The 22478-nt window shown below is 43.6% G+C and overlaps 1 protein-coding gene and 1 pseudogene across 1 annotated transcript in view; one reads left to right on the top strand and one right to left on the bottom strand.

Moving 5' to 3' along the window:
* Window positions 1-20052, top strand: part of LOC117513529 (palladin-like) — an 85827-nt gene extending 65775 nt beyond the window's left edge. The window contains exons 5-8 of the mRNA XM_034173697.1: window positions 128-269; window positions 967-990; window positions 19666-19785; window positions 19880-20052. Of these exons, the coding sequence (XP_034029588.1) occupies window positions 128-269; window positions 967-990; window positions 19666-19785; window positions 19880-20052 (459 nt within the window). The remainder of the gene's footprint in view (window positions 1-127; window positions 270-966; window positions 991-19665; window positions 19786-19879) is intronic.
* Window positions 20053-20766: 714 nt separating this feature from the next.
* On the bottom strand, window positions 20767-20883 carry LOC117514857 (annotated as a pseudogene).
* Between the last annotated feature and the right edge of the window lie 1595 nt (window positions 20884-22478).

The following is a 22478-nucleotide window of genomic DNA, read 5'->3' as shown; positions in this document are numbered from 1 at the left end:
TCGGGCCCTGACTATTCAGTCAGATTTTACACACTGACATTACTTTCTTCCTCTCTCTATCTCTCTATCTCATCATCATCACCTCTTCTCTCATCGTCTGCATCATCATGACCATCACCTTCCTCAGTATCTCCATGATGTGTCCACAGTAAAGGGCCAGCTGGTGGTGCTGGAGTGCAGACTGAGGGGCTCTCCACCCCTACAGGTGATGTGGTACAGAGAGGATGAACAGATCCTGGACTCTGATGACTTTAGGATACTACGCAAGAGTAAGGACTGCAGTTACATCATGCTTTGAACACAAGTCCACATTTGACTTCAGACCTTCAAAAAAGCTTGACCACTTAACACCAGTGAGGCAGGAACTTGAAATTTGTGCCATTGACTTAACACAAGTCATTAATTATGTTTGCTGTACAGTCAGTCCAACCATACAAAGAACAGTTCAAGGCCATAACTGAAATCCCAAAATTACCATGAAATTCATGTCCACAATGAGTGTATGTAAACTTTCAACCACAGCTGTCGTGCTCTCATGTCTGTGCCCTCTCAGTAAGCAGAGTAAATTTTGTGCCATTTAATTATTGTATGTAGCCTTTTTGAAGTTCTTGTTGGATTCGTGGGAAACCTCACCACAGCACCACAACCTAAAACCTGTCACCATGGCCACACAGACAAGGAGCTGCTGGCCAGCCAACCAGACAGAGAGCTGGAAGACCACGAGCAGAAGTCCTCACGTGAAATAAATGTGGCAATTAACTGCTAAGAGGATATTCTAAAGTTCCTGTTATTCCTTTCGTGAAATAAGTTTTTAACAATTTGGACTGACATTTTCTGCTATTAAAGATAAATGTAAAGAGCATTCTCTCTGTCTCTCTCTCTCTCTCTCTCTCTCTCTCTCTCTCTCTCTCTCTCTCTCTCTCTCTCTCTCTCTCTCTCTCTCTCTCTCTGTCTTTCTGATTTCAGAGGCCAGCTCTGCATTAGTACCAGGTGAGTCCAGAAGAGCAATCAAAATGCTTTTTGGACAGTGATGACACTCACTTACTCACACTCATCTTCAACCGCTTATTTGGGATTGGACTGTGGGGACAATAGCTCCAGCAGGGGACCTTAGGTTTTCCTTTCCCAGGCCACATTGGCCACCTCTGACTGGGGGATCCCGAGGTGTTCTCAGGCCAGTGTGGAGATATAATATCTCCACCTAGTCCTGGGTTTTCCCCAGTGTCTCCTCCCAGATGGACGTGCCTGGAATACCTCCCTAGGGAGGCACCCAGGGGGGCATCCTTGCCAGATGTCCGAACCACCTCAGCTGGCTCCTTTCAATGCAAAGGAGCAGCGGCTCTACTCCAAGCTTGCCATGGATTACCAAGCTTCTCACCCTATCTCTAAGTTAGACATTAGCCACCCTCAGCTGCTTGTACCCGCTACTTAGTTCTTTCAGTCATGACTCAACCCTCACATGACCATAGGTGAGAATTGGAATGAAGATTAACCAGTAGATCGAGAGCATCACCTTTTGGCTCAGCTCCCTTTTCATCACAACAGTTCAGCAGAGCAAATGCAATACCGTCCATGCTCCGCTGACTCTCTGGCCAATCTCACGCTCCATTGTTCCCAGGTGCTTCACACTCAGCTGTGAACCGATTGAGTGAGTGCTGGAGGTCACAGGCCGATGAAGCTAACAGGACCACATCATCTGCAAGAAGCAGTGATGAGACCCTGGGCCCACTAAACTGATGACCCTCCTCCCCCAGCTACGCCTTGATATCTGTCCATGAATATCACAAACAGGATTGGTTATAAGGCGCAGCCCTTGCAGAGGCCAACCCCCACCAGAAACGAGTCCGACTTACTGCCAAGCACCCGAACACAGCTCTCACTTTGTGAGTACAGAGATGGGATGGCTCTGAGAAGGAACCACTTCACTCCATACTCCCGCAACACCTCTCACAGTATCTCCAGGGGTACCCAATCATATGCCTTCTCCAAGTCCACAAAACATATGTAGACTGGATGGGCATACTCCCAGGCCCCCTCCAGGATCGTTGTGAGAGTGATGAGCTGGTCAGTTGTTTCACGACCAGGACACAAGCCACATTGTTCCTCTTCAATCAGAGGTTCGACCATCGGCAGAACCCTCCTTTCCAGCACCCTGGAGTAGACTTTACCACGGAGGCTGAGTAGTGTGATACCACTGTAGTTGGTACACACTCTTGGTACCTTGCAACTGCCTCCAGAGTCCTCAGAGATAACATATCCCAGAAGGACTCCTTCTTCAGTCGGACGGCTTCCCTGACCACCGGTGTCCACCATGGTGTTCGAGTGTTGCTGTCCCTTGAGGCAACCAAGACCTTCAGGCCACAGCTCCCCACTGCAGCTTCAGCAATGGAAGCTTTGAACATTGCCCAATCTGGTTCAATGCCCCCAAATGTCACGGGGATACTAGAAAAACTCCGGAGGTGTGAGTTGAAGATCTGTCTGACAGTGGGCTCCTCCAGATGTTCCCAGTTCACCCGCACTATCCGTTTGGGCTTACCAGGTCTGTCCAAAGTCCTCCCCCACCCTCTGATCCAACTCATCACCAGATGGTGATCAGATGACAGCTTTGTCCCTCTCTTCACCCTCGTGTCCAGAACATACACCCTCAGATCAGATGATACAATCACAAAATCGATCATCAATCTTTGGCCAAGGGTGCTCTGGTACCATGTACACTTATGGGCATCCTTATGTTCGAACATGGTGTTCGTTATGGACAGTCCATGACTAAGACAGAAGTCCAATAACAAACGGCCATTCAGGTTTAGATCGGGGAGGCCGTTCCTCCCAATCACACCTCTCCAGGTGTCTCGTGTACATTAAAGTCCCCCAGCAGAACAATGGAGTCCCCCACTGGAGTCCCATACAGGACTCCATTCAAGGACTCCAAGAAGGCCGAATACTCCAAACTGCTGTTCGGTACATATACACAAACAACAATTTTCCTCCCATCCACCCAAAGACACAGGGAGGAGATCTTCTCATCTACCGGGGTAAACTCCAATGTAGCGGTGCTCAGCCGGGGACGTGTGAGTATCCTCACACCTGCCCAGCGCCTCATCTCCTGGGCAACTCCAGAGAAGAATAAGGTCCAACCTCTATCAAGGAGAGCAGTTCCAGAGCCAAGGCTGTACTTGGAGGGGAGGCCCACCAGATCTAACTGGTATCGCTCCACCTCCCGCACAAGCTCCTGATCCTTCCCCCACACCGAGGTAACATTCCACACCCCCAGAGCCCCCAACAATCAAACAATCAAAATATGCCAGTTTTCATCTTTAAGTCAAGAGGTTTAACAAAAAAATTGCAGAAATCATTAATCATTTCGGCCATGCGACAGACTGGCATTCTGTCCAGGGTCTACCTGGCCTTGCGACCTATGAATGCTGAGTTAGGCTCCAGCTCCCCCTAACCGGGGTAAGCAGATGTACAAAAATGGATGGGTGGATTGATTAATCATTTTCAGAGCCCATAAGTAGTTGGATCAACTAAATTATTATTGTATTATTGTTTATATAATTCATCGGTTTTGCAACCAATTTTCTTCACATAATTTGGGGGGTGAATACATGAACATTTCCAACTCAGCCACATGGGGTGTGCAGCCAGTATGTTCTGAGTGCTGGTCCCAAGCCCGGATAAATGAGGAGGGTTGCACCAGGAAGGGCATCCAGCGTAAAACAAGCCAACCCAACTATGCAGACTAAAAATCAAATTTCCATACCGGATCGGTCGAGGCCCGGGTTAACAATGTCCACCAACGGTGTTGTTGAAATTGGGCTACTGCAGGGTGAAGATCAATTAATCAATTTCAATCAATTTTATTTATATAGCGCCAAATCACAACAAACAGTTGCCCCAAGGCGCTTTATATTGTAAGGCAAGGCCATACAATAATTACGTAAAAACCTCAACGGTCAAAACGACCCCCTGTGAGCAAGCACTTGGCGACAGTGGGAAGGAAAAACTCCCTTTTAACAGGAAGAAACCTCCAACAGAACCAGGCTCAGGGAGGGGCAGTCTTCTGCTGGGACTGGTTGGGGCTGAGGGAGAGAACCAGGAAAAAGACATGCTGTGGAGGGGAGCAGAGATCAATCACTAATGATTAAATGCAGAGTGGTGCATACAGAGCAAAAGGAGAAAGAAACACTCAGTGCATCATGGGAACCCCCCAGCAGTCTACGTCTATAGCAGCATAACTAAGGGATGGTTCAGGGTCACCTGATCCAGCCCTAACTATAAGCTTTAGCAAAAAGGAAAGTTTTAAGCCTAATCTTAAAAGTAGAGAGGGTGTCTGTCTCCCTGATCTGAATTGGGAGCTGGTTCCACAGGAGAGGAGCCTGAAAGCTGAAGGCTCTGCCTCCCATTCTACTCTTACAAACCTTAGGAACTACAAGTAAGCCTGCAGTCTGAGAGCGAAGCGCTCTATTGGGGTGATAGAGCGATGAAACCTGGTCTTGTTAGGAGAGACGGCATCCATCCCACTTTGGATGGAGCAGCTCTCATTTCTAGAAATCTGGCCAATTTTCTTAAATCCTCCAAACCGTGACTATCCAGGGTTGGGACCAGGAAGCAGAGTTGTAGTCTTACACACCTCTCTGCAGCTTCTCTCCCCCTGCCATCCCCTCATTACCCCATCCCCGTAGAGACGGTGCCTGCTCCCAGACTACCAATAACCAGCAAAAATCTATTTAAGCATAAAAATTCAAAAAGAAAAAATAATATAGCACCTTCAACTGCACCACAGACTAAAACAGTTAAATGTGGTCTATTAAACATTAGGTCTCTCTCTTCTAAGTCCCTGTTGGTAAATGATATAATAATTGATCAACATATTGATTTATTCTGCCTAACAGAAACCTGGTTACAGCAGGATGAATATGTTAGTTTAAATGAGTCAACACCCCCGAGTCACACTAACTGTCAGAATGCTCGTAGCACGGGCCAGGGTGGAGGATTAGCAGCAATCTTCCATTCCAGCTTATTAATTAATCCAAAACCCAGACAGAGCTTTAATTCATTTGAAAGCTTGTCTCTTAGTCTTGTCCATCCAAATTGGAAGTCCCAAAAACCAGTTTTATTTGTTATTATCTATCGTCCACCTGGTCGTTACTGTGAGTTTCTCTGTGAATTTTCAGACCTTTTGTCTGACTTAGTGCTTAGCTCAGATAAGATAATTATAGTGGGCGATTTTAACATCCACACAGATGCTGAGAATGACAGCCTCAACACTGCATTTAATCTATTATTAGACTCTATTGGCTTTGCTCAAAAAGTAAATGAGTCCACCCACCACTTTAATCATATCTTAGATCTTGTTCTGACTTATGGTATGGAAATAGAAGACTTAACAGTATTCCCTGAAAACTCCCTTCTGTCTGATCATTTCTTAATAACATTTACATTTACTCTGATGGACTACCCAGCAGTGGGGAATAAGTTTCATTACACTAGAAGTCTTTCAGAAAGCGCTGTAACTAGGTTTAAGGATATGATTCCTTCTTTATGTTCTCTAATGCCATATACCAACACAGTGCAGAGTAGCTACCTAAACTCTGTAAGGGAGATAGAGTATCTCGTCAATAGTTTTACATCCTCATTGAAGACAACTTTGGATGCTGTAGCTCCTCTGAAAAAGAGAGCTTTAAATCAGAAGTGTCTGACTCCGTGGTATAACTCACAAACTCGTAGCTTAAAGCAGATAACCCGTAAGTTGGAGAGGAAATGGCGTCTCACTAATTTAGAAGATCTTCACTTAGCCTGGAAAAAGAGTCTGTTGCTCTATAAAAAAGCCCTCCGTAAAGCTAGGACATCTTTCTACTCATCACTAATTGAAGAAAATAAGAACAACCCCAGGTTTCTTTTCAGCACTGTAGCCAGGCTGACAAAGAGTCAGAGCTCTATTGAGCTGAGTATTCCATTAACTTTAACTAGTAATGACTTCATGACTTTCTTTGCTAACAAAATTTTAACTATTAGAGAAAAAATTACTCATAACCATCCCAAAGACGTATCGTTATCTTTGGCTGCTTTCAGTGATGCCGGTATTTGGTTAGACTCTTTCTCTCCGATTGTTCTGTCTGAGTTATTCTCATTAGTTACTTCATCCAAACCATCAACATGTTTATTAGACCCCATTCCTACCAGGCTGCTCAAGGAAGCCCTACCATTATTTAATGCTTCGATCTTAAATATGATCAATCTATCTTTGTTAGTTGGCTATGTACCACAGGCTTTTAAGGTGGCAGTAATTAAACCATTACTTAAAAAGCCATCACTTGACCCAGCTATCTTAGCTAATTATAGGCCAATCTCCAACCTTCCTTTTCTCTCAAAAATTCTTGAAAGGGTAGTTGTAAAACAGCTAACTGATCATCTGCAGAGGAATGGTCTATTTGAAGAGTTTCAGTCAGGTTTTAGAATTCATCATAGTACAGAAACAGCATTAGTGAAGGTTACAAATGATCTTCTTATGGCCTCGGACAGCGGACTCATCTCTGTGCTTGTTCTGTTAGACCTCAGTGCTGCTTTTGATACTGTTGACCATAAAATTTTATTACAGAGATTAGAGCATGCCATAGGTATTAAAGGCACTGCGCTGCGGTGGTTTGAATCGTATTTGTCTAATAGATTACAATTTGTTCATGTAAATGGGGAATCTTCTTCACAGACTAAAGTTAATTATGGAGTTCCACAAGGTTCTGTGCTAGGACCAATTTTATTTACTTTATACATGCTTCCCTTAGGCAGTATTATTAGACGGTATTGCTTAAATTTTCATTGTTACGCAGATGATACCCAGCTTTATCTATCCATGAAGCCAGAGGACACACACCAATTAGCTAAACTGCAGGATTGTCTTACAGACATAAAGACATGGATGACCTCTAATTTCCTGCTTTTAAACTCAGATAAAACTGAAGTTATTGTACTTGGCCCCACAAATCTTAGAAACATGGTGTCTAACCAGATCCTTACTCTGGATGGCATTACCCTGACCTCTAGTAATACTGTGAGAAATCTTGGAGTCATTTTTGATCAGGATATGTCATTCAAAGCGCATATTAAACAAATATGTAGGACTGCTTTTTTGCATTTACGCAATATCTCTAAAATCAGAAAGGTCTTGTCTCAGAGTGATGCTGAAAAACTAATTCATGCATTTATTTCCTCTAGGCTGGACTATTGTAATTCATTATTATCAGGTTGTCCTAAAAGTTCCCTAAAAAGCCTTCAGTTAATTCAAAATGCTGCAGCTAGAGTACTGACGGGGACTAGAAGGAGAGAGCATATCTCACCCATATTGGCCTCTCTTCATTGGCTTCCTGTTAATTCTAGAATAGAATTTAAAATTCTTCTTCTTACTTATAAGGTTTTGAATAATCAGGTCCCATCTTATCTTAGGGACCTCGTAGTACCATATCACCCCAATAGAGCGCTTCGCTCTCAGACTGCAGGCTTACTTGTAGTTCCTAGGGTTTGTAAGAGTAGAATGGGAGGCAGAGCCTTCAGCTTTCAGGCTCCTCTCCTGTGGAACCAGCTCCCAATTCAGATCAGGGAGACAGACACCCTCTCTACTTTTAAGATTAGGCTTAAAACTTTCCTTTTTGCTAAAGCTTATAGTTAGGGCTGGATCAGGTGACCCTGAACCATCCCTTAGTTATGCTGCTATAGACGTAGACTGCTGGGGGGTTCCCATGATGCACTGTTTCTTTCTCTTTTTGCTCTGTATGCACCACTCTGCATTTAATCATTAGTGATCGATCTCTGCTCCCCTCCACAGCATGTCTTTTTCTTGGTTCTCTCCCTCAGCCCCAACCAGTCCCAGCAGAAGACTGCCCCTCCCTGAGCCTGGTTCTGCTGGAGGTTTCTTCCTGTTAAAAGGGAGTTTTTCCTTCCCACTGTAGCCAAGTGCTTGCTCACAGGGGGTCGTTTTGACCGTTGGGGTTTTACATAATTATTGTATGGCCTTGCCTTACAATATAAAGCGCCTTGGGGCAACTGTTTGTTGTGATTTGGCGCTATATAAAAAAATTGATTGATTGATTGATTGATATGGTACTATGAGGTCCCTAAGATAAGATGGGACCTGATTATTGAAAACCTTATAAGTAAGAAGAAGAATTTTAAATTCTATTCTAGAATTAACAGGAAGCCAATGAATAGAGGCCAATATGGGTGAGATATGCTCTCTCCTTCCAGTCCCCGTTAGTACTCTAGCTGCAGCATTTTGAATTAACTGAAGGCTTTTCAGGGAACTTTTAGGACAACCTGATAATAATGAATTACAATAGTCCAGCCTAGAGGAAATAAATGCATGAATTAGTTTTGCAGCATCACTCTGAGACAAGACCTTTCTAATTTTAGAGATATTGCGTAAATGCAAAAAAGCAGTCCTACATATTTGTTTAATATGCGCATTGAATGACATATCCTGATCAAAAATGACTCCAAGATTTCTCACAGTATTACTAGAGGTCAGGGTAATGCCATCCAGAGTAAGGATCTGGTTAGACACCATGTTTCTAAGATTTGTGGGGCCAAGTACAATAACTTCAGTTTTATCTGAGTTTAAAAGCAGGAAATTAGAGGTCATCCATGTCTTTATGTCTGTAAGACAATCCTGCAGTTTAGCTAATTGGTGTGTGTCCTCTGGCTTCATGGATAGATAAATCAATCAATCAATCAATTTTTTTATATAGCGCCAAATCACAACAAACAGTTGCCCCAAGGCGCTTTATATTGTAAGGCAAGGCCATACAATAATTATGTAAAACCCCAACGGTCAAAATGACCCCCTGTGAGCAAGCACTTGGCTACAGTGGGAAGGAAAAACTCCCTTTTAACAGGAAGAAACCTCCAGCAGAACCAGGTTCAGGGAGGGGCAGTCTTCTGCTGGGACTGGTTGGGGCTGAGGGAGAGAACCAGGAAAAAGACATGCTGTGGAGGGGAGCAGAGATCGATCACTAATGATTAAATGCAGAGTGGTGCATACACAGCAAAAAGAGAAAGAAACAGTGCATCATGGGAACCCTCCAGCAGTCTACGTCTATAGCAGCATAACTAAGGGATGGTTCAGGGTCACCTGATCCAGCCCTAACTATAAGCTTTAGCAAAAAGGAAAGTTTTAAGCCTAATCTTAAAAGTAGAGAGGGTGTCTGTCTCCCTGATCTGAATTGGGAGCTGGTTCCACAGGAGAGGAGCCTGAAAGCTGAAGGCTCTGCCTCCCATTCTACTCTTACAAACCCTAGGAACTACAAGTAAGCCTGCAGTCTGACAGCGAAGCGCTCTATTGGGGTGATATGGTACTATGAGGTCCCTAAGATAAGATGGGACCTGATTATTCAAAACCTTATATGTAAGAAGAAGAATTTTAAATTCTATTCTAGAATTAACAGGAAGCCAATGAAGAGAGGCCAGTATGGGTGAGATATGCTCTCTCCTTCTAGTCCCCGTCAGTACTCTAGCTGCAGCATTTTGAATTAACTGAAGGCTTTTTAGGGAACTTTTAGGACAACCTGATAATAATGAATTACAATAGTCCAGCCTAGAGGAAATAAATGAAAGAATTAGTTTTTCAGCATCACTCTGAGACAAGACCTTTCTGATTTTAGAGATATTGCGTAAATGCAAAAAAGCAGTCCTACATATTTGTTTAATATGCGCTTTGAATGACATATCCTGATCAAAAATGACTCTAAGATTTCTCACAGTATTACTAGAGGTCAGGGTAATGCCATCCAGAGTAAGGATCTGGTTAGACACCATGTTTCTAAGATTTGTGGGGCCAAGTACAATAACTTCAGTTTTATCTGAGTTTAAAAGCAGGAAATTAGAGGTCATCCATGTCTTTATGTCTGTAAGACAATCCTGCAGTTTAGCTAATTGGTGTGTGTCCTGTTGTGTGGGTCGCTGAAGAGGAGGTACTGCTGGCCCACCACCACCAGAGGGCACCCTGCCTGGAGTGCGGGCTCCAGGCACCAGAGGGCGCTGCCGCCTCACAGGAGTAGCCGGGGTGACAGCTGACACTCATCACCTATGACAGCTGTCACCACTCATCGGATCAGCATCGGTATATCAGCAAGACGTCATCTCCACCTCTTTGCCGAGATATCGTTCTACCTGGAAGGTAACGTACCTCAGCTGACTGTTTTGACAGTATTCTTTGTGACTTTGTGCATTGTTAGTGTGGACTACTTTTCCAACGAGAGGTGGAGGTAGCTTTCCTGCTATACGGATTCCTGGGTGCAAACGCGTCCTCATTTAATTGCTTTTTGTTCCTCGCCAGCAGTACCAGGTCCGACACGCGGAGGCAGTGGCCACCTGGGAGTTCGGGACTTGGCGGTTCCAGTATTCCTGGGGTCTGGTGGCGGAGGAAATCGTGTGGTTCCGGTTCTGCTTTGGACAGGCGTCTCCTATCTTCGAGCCTGCCCACACGACATCTTTGTGAATTGACTTTTGTGTTGTGTGGGCCGCTGAAGAGGAGGTACTGCTGGCCCACCACCACCAGAGGGCGCCCTGCTTGGAGTGCAGGCTCCAAGCACGAGAGGGCGCCAGACCCAGAAGAAGTGACAGCTGTCACTCATCCTCTGCACCAGCTGTCACTCGTTATCATCACTACCATAAAAGCCGGACTGCAACTCCACCTCCCCGCCGAGAAATCGACTACCAGTACCAAGGTACACTTCTCTGCTGTGATTATTGCGAATAATAATCTGATCTGTTTTGCAGCTGTTTTTCCTGTTGGTATTCCTTATCTGGGATTTTTGGCGTTTGGTGTGACTGCGACGGCTTCGCCTCACACAGTGGTTGACCAGGAGCTGCACGAGTGTGTGTGATTTGGAGGTGGAGGTGCTCCCTCCCAACTGGGTTTGGACTGTAAATTACTGAGTGTACGGACTCACACTCATACATCATCTTTCTGTTTTCTGCCAGCAGTACCAGGGTCGACAGCCGAAGACAGAGGCCACCTGGGGACTCGGGACTTGGCGGCTCCGGTGTTCTTCAGACCGTTGGTGGTGGAGGCCGTGTGGGACGCGGCTTCTCTCTCGTCGGGCGTCTTCTATCTTCGAGCCTGCCCACACGTCACCTGCTGTTTATTGACTGTGAGAATTACGACACATTTCGTTGTGTATTGTCACAACATTAAATTGTTACCTTTTGGCTTACTCATTGTCCGTTCATTTGCGCCCCCTGTTGTGGGTCCGTGCTACGACACCTTCACAACATTTTGTCTATTGTTGTAATCTGTTGTATTTGTTGTGCACATTCACAACAGTAAAGTGTTGTTATTTGACCTACTCCATTGTCCGTTCATTTGCGCCCCCTGTTGTGGGTCCGTGTACCTACACGTTCCCAACATGTCCTCTGGCTTCATGGATAGATAAAGCTGGGTATCATCTGCGTAACAATGAAAATTTAAGCAATACCGTCTAATAATACTGCCTAAGGGAAGCATGTATAAAGTGAATAAAATTGGTCCTAGCACAGAACCTTGTGGAACTCCATAATTAACTTTAGTCTGTGAAGAAGATTCCCCATTTACATGAACAAATTGTAATCTATTAGACAAATATGATTCAAACCACCGCAGCGCAGTGCCTTTAATACCTATGGCATGCTCTAATCTCTGTAATAAAATTTTATGGTCAACAGTATCAAAAGCAGCACTGAGGTCTAACAGAACAAGCACAGAGATGAGTCCACTGTCCGAGGCCATAAGAAGATCATTTGTAACCTTCACTAATGCTGTTTCTGTACTATGATGAATTCTAAAACCTGACTGAAACTCTTCAAATAGACCATTCCTCTGCAGATGATCAGTTAGCTGTTTTACAACTACCCTTTCAAGAATTTTTGAATTTAACTGTTTTAGTCTGTGGTGCAGTTGAAGGTGCTATATTATTTTTTCTTTTTGAATTTTTATGCTTAAATAGATTTTTGCTGGTTATTGGCAGTCTGGGAGCAGGCACCGTCTCTACGGGGATGGGGTAATGAGGGGATGGCAGGGGGAGAGAAGCTGCAGAGAGGTGTGTAAGACTACAACTCTGCTTCCTGGTCCCAACCCTGGATAGTCACGGTTTGGAGGATTTAAGAAAATTGGCCAGATTTCTAGAAATGAGAGCTGCTCCATCCAAAGTGGGATGGATGCCGTCTCTCCTAACAAGACCAGGTTTTCCCCAGAAGCTTTGCCAATTATTTATGAAGCCCACCTCATTTTTTGGACACCACTCAGACAGCCAGCAATTCAAGGAGGACATGCGGCTAAACATGTCACTCCCGGTCTGATTGGGGAGGGGCCAGAGAAAACTACAGAGTCCGACATTGTTTTTGCAAAGTTACACACCGATTTAATGTTAATTTTAGTGACCTCCGATTGGCGTAACCGGGTGTCATTACTGCCGACGTGAATTACAATCTTACCAAATTTACGCTTAGCCTTAGCCAGCAGTTTCAAATTTCCTTCAATGTCGCCTGCTCTGGCCCCCGGAAGACAATTGACTATGGTTGCTGGTGTCGCTAACTTCACATTTCGCAAAACAGAGTCGCCAATAACCAGAGTTTGATCCTCGGCGGATGTGTCGTCAAGTGGGGAAAAACGGTTAGAGATGTGAACGGGTTGGCGGTGTACACGGGGCTTCTGTTTAGGGCTACGCTTCCTCCTCACAGTCACCCAGTCAGCCTGCTTTCCCGGCTGCTCGGGATCTGTCAGGGGGTAACTAACGGCGGCTAAGCTACCTTGGTCCGCACCAACTACAGGGGCCTGGCTAGCTGTAGAATTTTCCACAGTGCGGAGCCGAGTCTCCAGTTCGCCCAGCCTGGCCTCCAAAGCTACGAATAAGCTACACTTATTACAAGTACCGTTACTGCTAAAGGAGGCCGAGGAATAACTAAACATTTCACACCCAGAGCAGAAAAGTGCGGGAGAGACAGGAGAAGCCGCCATGCTAAATCGGCTAAGAGCTAGTAGCTACGCTAAGCTAGCGGATTCCTAAAAACACGCAAAGTGAATAATGTGTAAATAATTTAGAGGTGATTCAGCAGAAGGAGTGCTTTAGTTAAGGCACGTAAAGATTACACTGGGAAACAAATCCTAATCTAGATAACTAGATCAATCTAACTGCGCAGATTAAACAGCTAACAGATACAGAAAAACACCGCTGTGCTCCGGAACAGGAAGTGATACAATACCGCAGTGAGAGCCAACCACCAGTAGAGGCAAGCAAGAGCAATCTTGTCCTACTGCTCAAAGCTGGATAAAGCTGGGTATCATCTGCGTAACAATGAAAATTTAAGCAATGCTGTCTAATAATACTGCCTAAGGGAAGCATGTATAAAGTGAATAAAATTGGTCCTAGCACAGAACCTTGTGGAACTCCATAATTAACCTTAGTCTGTGAAGAAGATTCCCCATTTACATGAACAGATTGTAATCTATTAGATAAATATGATTCAAACCACCGCAGCGCAGTGCCTTTAATACCTATGGCATGCTCTAATCTCTGTAATAAAATTTTATGGTCAACAGTATCAAAAGCAGCACTGAGATCTAACAGAACAAACACAGAGATGAGTCCACTGTCTGAGGCCATAAGAAGATCATTTGTAACCTTCACTAATGCTGTTTCTGTACTATGATGAATTCTAAAGCCTGACTGAAACTCTTCAAATAGACCATTCCTCTGCAGATGATCATTTAGCTGTTTTACAACTACCCTTTCAAGAATTTTTGAGAGAAAAGGAAGGTTGGAGATTGGCCTATAATTAGCTAAGATAGCTGGGTCAAGTGATGGCTTTTTAAGTAATGGTTTAATTACTGCCACCTTAAAAGCCTGTGGTACATAGCCAACTAATAAAGATAGATTGATCATATTTAAGATCGAAGCATTAAATAATGGTAGGGCTTCCTTGAGCAGCCTGGTAGGAATGGGGTCTAATAGACATGTTGATGGTTTGGATGAAGTAACTAATGAAAATAACTCAGACAGAACAATCAGAGAGAAAGAGTCTAACCAAATACCGGCATCACTGAAAGCAGCCAAAGATAACGATACGTCTTTGGGATGTTATGAGTACATTTTTCTCTAATAGTTAAAATTTTATTAGCAAAGAAAGTCATGAAGTCATTACTAGTTAAAGGAATACTCGGCTCAATAGAGCTCTGACTCTTTGTCAGCCTGGCTACAGTGCTGAAAAGAAACCTGGGGTTGTTCTTATTTTCTTCAATTAGTGATGAGTAGTAAGATGTCCTAGCTTTACGGAGGGCTTTTTTATAGAGCAACAGACTCTTTAACCAGGCTAAGTGAAGATCTTCTAAATTAGTGAGACACCATTTCCTCTCCAATTTATGGGTTATCTGCTTTAAGTTGCGAGTTTGTGAGCTATACCACAGAGTCAGGCACTTCTGATTTAAAGCTCTCTTTTTCAGAGGAGCTACAGCATCCAAAGTTGTCTTCAATGAGGATGTAAAACTATTGACGAGATACTCTATCTCACAGAGTTTAGGTAGCTACTCTGCACTGTGTTGGTATATGGCATTAGAGAACATAAAGAAGGAATCATATCCTTAAACCTAGTTACAGCGCTTTCTGAAAGACTTCTAGTGTAATGAAACTTATTCCCCACTGCTGGGTAGTCCATCAGAGTAAATGTAAATGTTATTAAGAAATGATCAGACAGAAGGGAGTTTTCAGGGAATACTGTTAAGTCTTCAATTTCCATACCATAAGTCAGAACAAGATCTAAGATATGATTAAAGTGGTGGGTGGACATTTTGAGCAAAGCCAATTGAGTCTAATAATAGATTAAATGCAGTGTTGAGGCTGTCATTCTCAGCATCTGTGTGGATGTTAAAATCGCCCACTATAATTATCTTATCTGAGCTAAGCACTAAGTCAGACAAAAGGTCTGAAAATTCACAGAGAAACTCACAGTAATGACCAGGTGGACGATAGATAATAACAAATAAAACTGGTTTTTGGGACTTCCAAATTGGATGGACAAGACTAAGAGTAAAGCTTTCAAATGAATTAAAGCTCTGTCTGGGTTTTTGATTAATTAATAAGCTGGAATGGAAGATTGCTGCTAATCCTCCGCCTCGGCCCGTGCTACGAGCATTCTGGCAGTTAGTGTGACTCGGGGGTGTTGACTCATTTAAACTAACATATTCATCCTGCTGTAACCAGGTTTCGGTTAGGCAGAATAAATCAATATGTTGATCAATTATTATATCATTTACTAACAGGGACTTAGAAGAGAGAGACCTAATGTTTAATAGACCATATTTAACTGTTTTAGTCTGTGGTGCAGTTGAAGGTGCTATATTATTTTTTCTTTTTGAATTTTTATGCTTAAATAGATTTTTGCTGGTTATTGGAGGTCTGGGAGCAGGCACCGTCTCTACGGGGATGGGGTAATAAGGGGATGGCAGAAGGGAGAGAAGCTGCAGAGAGGTGTGTAAGACTACAACTATGCAAGATGACGAAGAAGAGGAGGAAAACATTTCCACAAACAGCGGAAGAAGAAGAAAACTAGAAGGGTGGAAATGAGAGTGGGGACTTTGAATGTTGGCAGTATGACCGGTAAAGGGAGAGAGCTGGCTGATATGATGGAGAGGAGAAAGGTAGACATATTGTGTGTGCAAGAGACCAAGTGGAAGGGAAGTAAAAGCAGGAGCATCGGCAGTGGGTACAAGTTGTTGTACCATGGTGAGGACAGGAAGAGAAATGGTGTTGGGGTTATTTTAAAGGAAGAGTATGTTAAACGTGTGTTGGAGGTTAAGCAAGTGTCTGACAGGGTGATGAGTGTGAAGTTGGAAATTGAAGGGGTGATGATGAATATCATCAGTGCATATGCCCCACAGGTAGGTTGTGAGATGAAGGAGAAAGAAGATTTCTGGAGTGTGTTAGATGAGGTGGTGGAGAGTGTGCCCAAGCATGAAAGAGTGGTGATAGGAGCAGACTTCAGTGGGCATGTTGGTGAAGGGAACAGAGGTGATGAGGAAGTAATGTGTAGATATGGTATCAAGGATAGGAATGGGGAAGGACAGATGACAGTTGAGTTTGCAAAAGGGATGGAAATGGCTGCGGTGAACACCTACTTTAAGAAAAGGGAGGAGCACAGGGTAACATATGAGTGGAGAAAGGGGCACACAGGTGGACTACATTATTTATAGGAGATGCAAGCTAAAAGAAATCACAGACTGTAAGGTGGTAGCAGGAGAGAGTGTCACTAGACAGCATAGGATGGTTGTTTGTAGGATGACTTTAGAGGTAAAGAATAAGAAGAGAGTGAGAGCTCAACAAAGGATCAGATGGTGGAAGCTGAAGGAGGAAGACTGTTGTGTGAAATGTAACGTGCAGGTGAGAGAAGCACTGGTTGGAGGGGAAGCAATTTTGGACAACTGGAAAAGTACTGCAGATGTGGTGAGGGAAATAGCTAGGACAGTACTGGATATGACATCTGGACAGTGGAAGGAAGATAAGGAGACTTGGTGGTGGAATGAAGAGGTCCAGGAAAGCATAAGGAGAAAAAGGTTGGCAAAAAAGTTTTGGGATAGTTGGAGAGATGAAGAAAGTAGACAGGAGTACATCGAGATGCAGCGTAAGGCGAAAAGAGAAGTGGCAAAAGCAAAGGAAAAGGCATATTGCGAGCTGTACAAGAAGTTGAATAGTAAGGAAGGAGAAAAGGACTTGTACCAATTGGCCAGACAAAGGGACAGAGCTGGAAAGGATGTGTAGCAGGTTAGGGTGCTAAAAGATGCACATGGTAATGTGCTGACAAGTGAGGAGTGTGTGCTGAGAAGGTGGAGGGAATATTTTGAAGAGCTGATGAATGAAGAAAATGAGTGAGAGAAAAGGGCGGATGATGTGGTGAGAGTAAATCAGGAAGTACAAGAGATTAGTAAGGTAGAAGTGAGGGCTGCTATGAAGAGGATGAAGAGTGGAAAGGCAGCTGGTCCAGATGACATTCCAGTGGAGGCATGGGAATGTCTAGGAGAGATGGCAGTAGAGTTTCTAACCAGATTGTTTAATAAAATCTTGGAAAGTGAGAGGATGCCTGAGGAATGGAGACGAAGTGTGCTGGTTCCTATTTTCAAGAACAAGGGTGATGTGCAGAGCTGCAGTAACTACAGAGGTATAAACCTGATCAGCCACAGCATGAAGTTATGGGAAAGAGTAGTAGAAGCTAGGCTTAGAAAACAGGTGAAGATCTGTGAGCAGCAGTATGGTTTCATGCTGAGAAAGAGCACTACAGATGCAATGTTTGCTCTGAGAATACTGTTGGAGAAGTACAGAGAAGGCCAGAAAGAGTTACATTGTGTGTTTGTGGACTTAGGAAAAGCTTATGATAGGGTGCCAAGAGAAGATCTGTGGTATTGTATGAGGAAGTCTGGAGTGGCAGAGAAGTATGTTAGGGTAGTGCAGGACATGTACAAGAATAGTGTGACAGCGGTGAGATGCGCAGTCGGAATGACGGACTCATTCAAGGTGGAGGTGGGATTACACCAAGGATCAGCTCTGAGTCCTTTCTTGTTTGCAGTGGTGATGGACAGGTTGATGGATGAGATCAGACAGGAGTCCCCATGGACTATGATGTTTGCAGATGACATTGTGATCTGTAGTGAGAGTAGAGAGCAAGTTGAGTCTAGTCTGGAGAAGTGGAGATATGCTTTGGAGAGAAGGGGAATGAAAGTCAGTAGAAGCAAGACTGAGTACATGTGTGTGAATGAGAGGGAGCCCAGTGGAATAGTGCAGTTACAAGGAGTAGAAGTGGTGAAAGTAGATGAGTTTAAATATTTGGTGTCAACTGTTCAAAGTAATGGAGAGTGTGGTAGAGAGGTGAAGAAGAGAGTGTAGGCAGGATGGAGTGGGTGGAGAAAGATGGCAGGAGTGATTTGTGACCGAAGAATATCAGCAAGAGTGAAAGGGAAAGTTTACAAGACAGTAGTGAGACCAGCTATGTTGTACGGCTTAGAGATGGTGGCACTAACAAAAAGACAGGAGGCAAAGCTGGAGGTGGCAGAGCAGAAGATGTTGAGATTCTCTTTGGGAGTGACGAGAATGGACAAGATTAGGAATGAACATATCAGAGGGACAGCTCAGGTGGGACGGTTTGGAGACAAAGTCAGAGAGGCAAGATTGAGATGGTTTGGACATGTGCAGAGGAGGGACCCAGGGTATACAGGGAGAAGGATGCTGAGGATGGAGCCACCAGGCAGGAGGAGAAGAGGGAGGTCAAAGAGGAAGTTTATGGATGAGCTGAGGGAGGACATGCAGGTGGATGGTGTGACAGATGAAGATACAGAGGACAGAGTGAGATGGAAATGATTGATCTGCTGTGGCAACCCCTAACAGGAACAGCCGAAAGACAAAGAAGATACATGAACATTTCCAAGACAAGGAATGTGTCTTGGAATTTATTAAATGATTTTTAAGAAATATATATACGTTTTTTCACCTACAAATAATGTAGAGGTCTATAATTTTTGTCTTAGGTACACTTCAACTGTGAGAGACAGAATCTTAAAAAACATCAGAAAATCACATTGACTGCACCGTACTAAAGGGAGGATGGATGGGGTCATGTATTGCAAGATTTTGACAAACAACCTCCTTCCCTCAGTACGAGCATTGAAGATGGGTCATGGCTGGGTTTTCCAGCATGACAATGACCCCAAACACACAGCCAGGGCAACTAAGGAGCATTTCAAGGTCCTGGAGTGGCCTAGCCAGTCTCCAGACCTGAACTCAATAGAAAATCTTTGGAGGGAGCTGAAAGTCCAATCCTGAAAGATCTGGAGAAGATCTGTATGGCGGAGTGGACCAAAATCCCTGCTGCAGTGTGCAAACTTGGCCGAGAACTACAGGAAACATCTGATCTCTGTAATTGCAAACAAAGGCTACTGTACCAAATATTAAGATCTGTTTTTCTATTGTATCAAATACTTATTTAATGCAATAAAATGCAAATTAATTATCTAAAAATCATACAATGTGATTTTCAGAATTTTTTTTTTTAGATTCTGTCTCTCACAGTTGAAGTGTAGCTACGATAGAAATCACAGACCTCTCCATTATTTGTTGGTGGGAAAACTTTGGTGGCAAACTAGACATTGGCTCAAATATTTATCTGACTCACGGTTGGAGGTCTTAGGCACAGGGGACACTGGGAGGAGGCCCAAGATATGATGGAGGGATTATATTTCCTAGCTGGATTGGGAATGTGTCTGGATCTCCCAGGAAGACAGCTGGAGGACTTGGCAGAGGATAGGGAAGTGTGGATTGAGCTGCTTGGTCTGCAGAAAATGAACAAATGAACAAACGAATGAATGAATCAACTACGTAAAAAGTGAAAGTAGGCTGTGAAATTCAAACATATGTTTGCCTCCGAGTTGAAGTTTTCCAAGAAAAAATAGTGAACACTCATCACCTGAATGCTAATTGAATACTTCTCTGATGTGAATTATTGAGCATCTTGGTCACAGTGAGATAAAGAAGAAACCGATGTTTGTTTTCATATTTAGAAATCAGGCTTCCCATAGCCTGGAAAACTTCCAGAGATGCCAGACTGTTTTTGATTGATGGGGAGCACATGTGTATTTTTTTTGTTTGTTTGTTTGTTTTACAGAGGAGTTGTGTACGCTGGTGATCACAGAAGCTTTTCCTGAAGACTCTGGAATTTTCAAATGTGTGGCTATCAACTCCTACGGCACAGTCTCCTGCTCTGCTACCCTGGAGGTTTACAACGGTACTGTCCTCATGTATAATGTTAATTTACAGAAAACAACTCATGGTGATTTTTAGACTAACTTCAATTTTTACGTTTCAACTCCTCTCTGTAGATCTGGAGGAGCAGCTGGAAAATGAGTTCATTCAGCAGCAAGAAAAGGAGGCGATGGTCCAGCAGCAGGAGCGTCCGCCTGTCCAGGACTTTCCCAGCAACTCAGCCACACTTCCTCCTCCTCAGCGGCCTGGAAGTCCCTCTGAAGATATAATCTCCAACTCGACACAGTGAGTCAATGGCACACGAACAGAGGCTTCTGCTTCCGCTCAGGTTGGAATACACAGATTCTTTGAGGTGTCATCAAATCCAACAAATCAAATCCTGACAGGCAGAGCTGGTGGAATAAGCCCTCAGATTCTGACAAGTAATCAATGAGTATCCTTTTGATAAAAACTGAGTCTGTGTAGTTTTAGATGGAACCATAGTACCTCCACCAAGACCTCACAGCCTCTTTTCATTTAAATGAAGCCCCAAACCAAATTCTAATCCCTTGTACTTGTTCAGAAATACATTTTACCTGGAGATCTGGATTGTTATTTGGATCTAGACCAGACTTCTCCAACCCTGCTCCTGCAGGGCCCCTGTCCTGCATATGTTCCATGTCTACCTGCTCTAGTCACACCTGGTCAGTTAGCATCCAGGTGATTGGCTCAGCACACCTGACTGAGTTCTAAAACATGCTGACCAGGTGGTCTAAAGGAGCAGGGTTGGTGAAGCCTGATCCAGACCAAAATGCATCAGTGGGTAGACAATCATGGAATTCTGAATACTGACCTTTGTTTCTGGTTCTGACCTGTGACCCTAATCTTGATGTTGTTGTTGTCCTTTCAGTTGCTCCCATTTGTTCAGGGTCACCACAGCAGATACAGCCAGATCCACATAGATATTTGTCACAATTTTTACACATGAAGCCCTTCCTGATGCAACTCCAGTTTTACCTGGAGAAACACACAGCCCCTGCTGTTCCAAAGAGGTCTCCCATCCAAGTACTAACCAGGCCCCACTGCTTAGCTTCTGAGATCTGTTGGGATCAGGCTGACACAGAGCAGATTGGCTGCGTGTCTGTGATCCTGATCATTATTCTTAATCGCTTGTCTTTGGTCCTGTTCTTTGATCTGCATAACTAATCTTTGATCACCCGATATTTAATCATGCTTGCAAAACTTTGATCCAATTGTTGAGCTTTGATTATGTCCTGACTTTTGATCTTTATCTCTGTTCTTTGATCCTGATCCAGATCTTTGATCCCATTTGCTGACCTTTGATTCACGTCACTGTTCTTTGATCCTGATAGTTGGTTTTTGGTCATGTTCCTCATTTTAATCTTTATATGTGATCTTTGATCCTTATCCCAATCAGTTTTACTGATCTGTAATTCCAGTCACCGTGCTTTGATTCTGCTTGTTGGCCTTTGATCATGTTTCTGACATGTGATTCTTATCACTGGGTTTTTTTTATCCTGTTTGCTCACCTTTGATTCTGATCGCAGAACCATAATCCTGTGTACTGACCTTTGATCCCGATGACAGAAATTAGGTTTAAAGATCAACTGTTAGCAGAGGGTAGTTATGGCGCAGCGTTCAACGGAAAAACATGAAACACAGCATTCACTTTCTCTTCGTGTCGCGCCCATGAGAAGTGACATGTTCACACTTTATTAGATTCATGCGTGTCAAATTAGACACGTCACATGAACAGCAAACCGTGTGATTGGCTGCACAACAGGCCAACAGAAAACTGGATTACAATGATAAATGTGAGCACCAAAATACAAACGTCAACACCCCCACTTGCTCACATTTGAATGAGTCTCTTTTCATGGATTTGACATAAACAGTTCATACACCTAACATAAACATTTCATATTTTTTCAACTTCAGCTTCGTTGCTGGTTTGGTCAGTATATCTGCAACAATATCGTTAGTCGAACAATATTCCAGGCTAATTCTGCCTTCATTTACCACAGATCTCACAAAATGATATTTAATATCTACATGTTTACACCTTTGTCTATACACAGGATTTTTGGCTAAGGCTATGGCACTCTGATTGTCTTCATAGACCTTAGATACATATTTGACACCATCAGTGTTAAATAACAACTGTTCCAAATACAAGCATTCCTGTATAGCAGCAGCTAAAGCCATGTATTCCGCTTCACATGTGGATAATGCTACAGTAGGCTGTCTTTTCATCTTCCATGCGACTAAAGGACCATTTTCATTCAAGCTAATGCAGTATCCTGTAGTACTTCGCCGATGTGTTACATCAGCAGCCCAATTTGCATCGCCATGCATGTATCATATTCTCTTTAGCACATTTCTTAAAGCATAATGTTTTGTTTTGTGTTCCTTTCAAATACCTGAAAATATGCTTTACTGTATTCCACTGTTGTACAGTTGGAGTGGAAAAATACTGTGCTGTGGCCTTGTACAAGTTGCCAAGTAGATTAAACTACCTACTGCCTCTCTGTACGTTGTAACATCATTCATAACCTCAGCATTGTCGTGTTAGCAGTTGGTGAAAAGGTTTCATCATAGTTCACACCTTTCTTTTGGCTGTAACCTGTAAGCTACTGGTGGTTGGCTCTCACTGCGGTATTGTATCACTTCCTGTTCCGGAGCACAGCGGTGTTTTGCTGTATCTGTTAGCTGTTT

This window comes from Thalassophryne amazonica, chromosome 7 (genome assembly GCF_902500255.1).
Source record: "Thalassophryne amazonica chromosome 7, fThaAma1.1, whole genome shotgun sequence".
NCBI lineage: Eukaryota > Metazoa > Chordata > Actinopteri > Batrachoidiformes > Batrachoididae > Thalassophryne > Thalassophryne amazonica.
The sequence above is the reverse complement of the archived record's forward strand: the minus strand, read 5'-3'. Positions and strand labels throughout refer to the sequence as shown.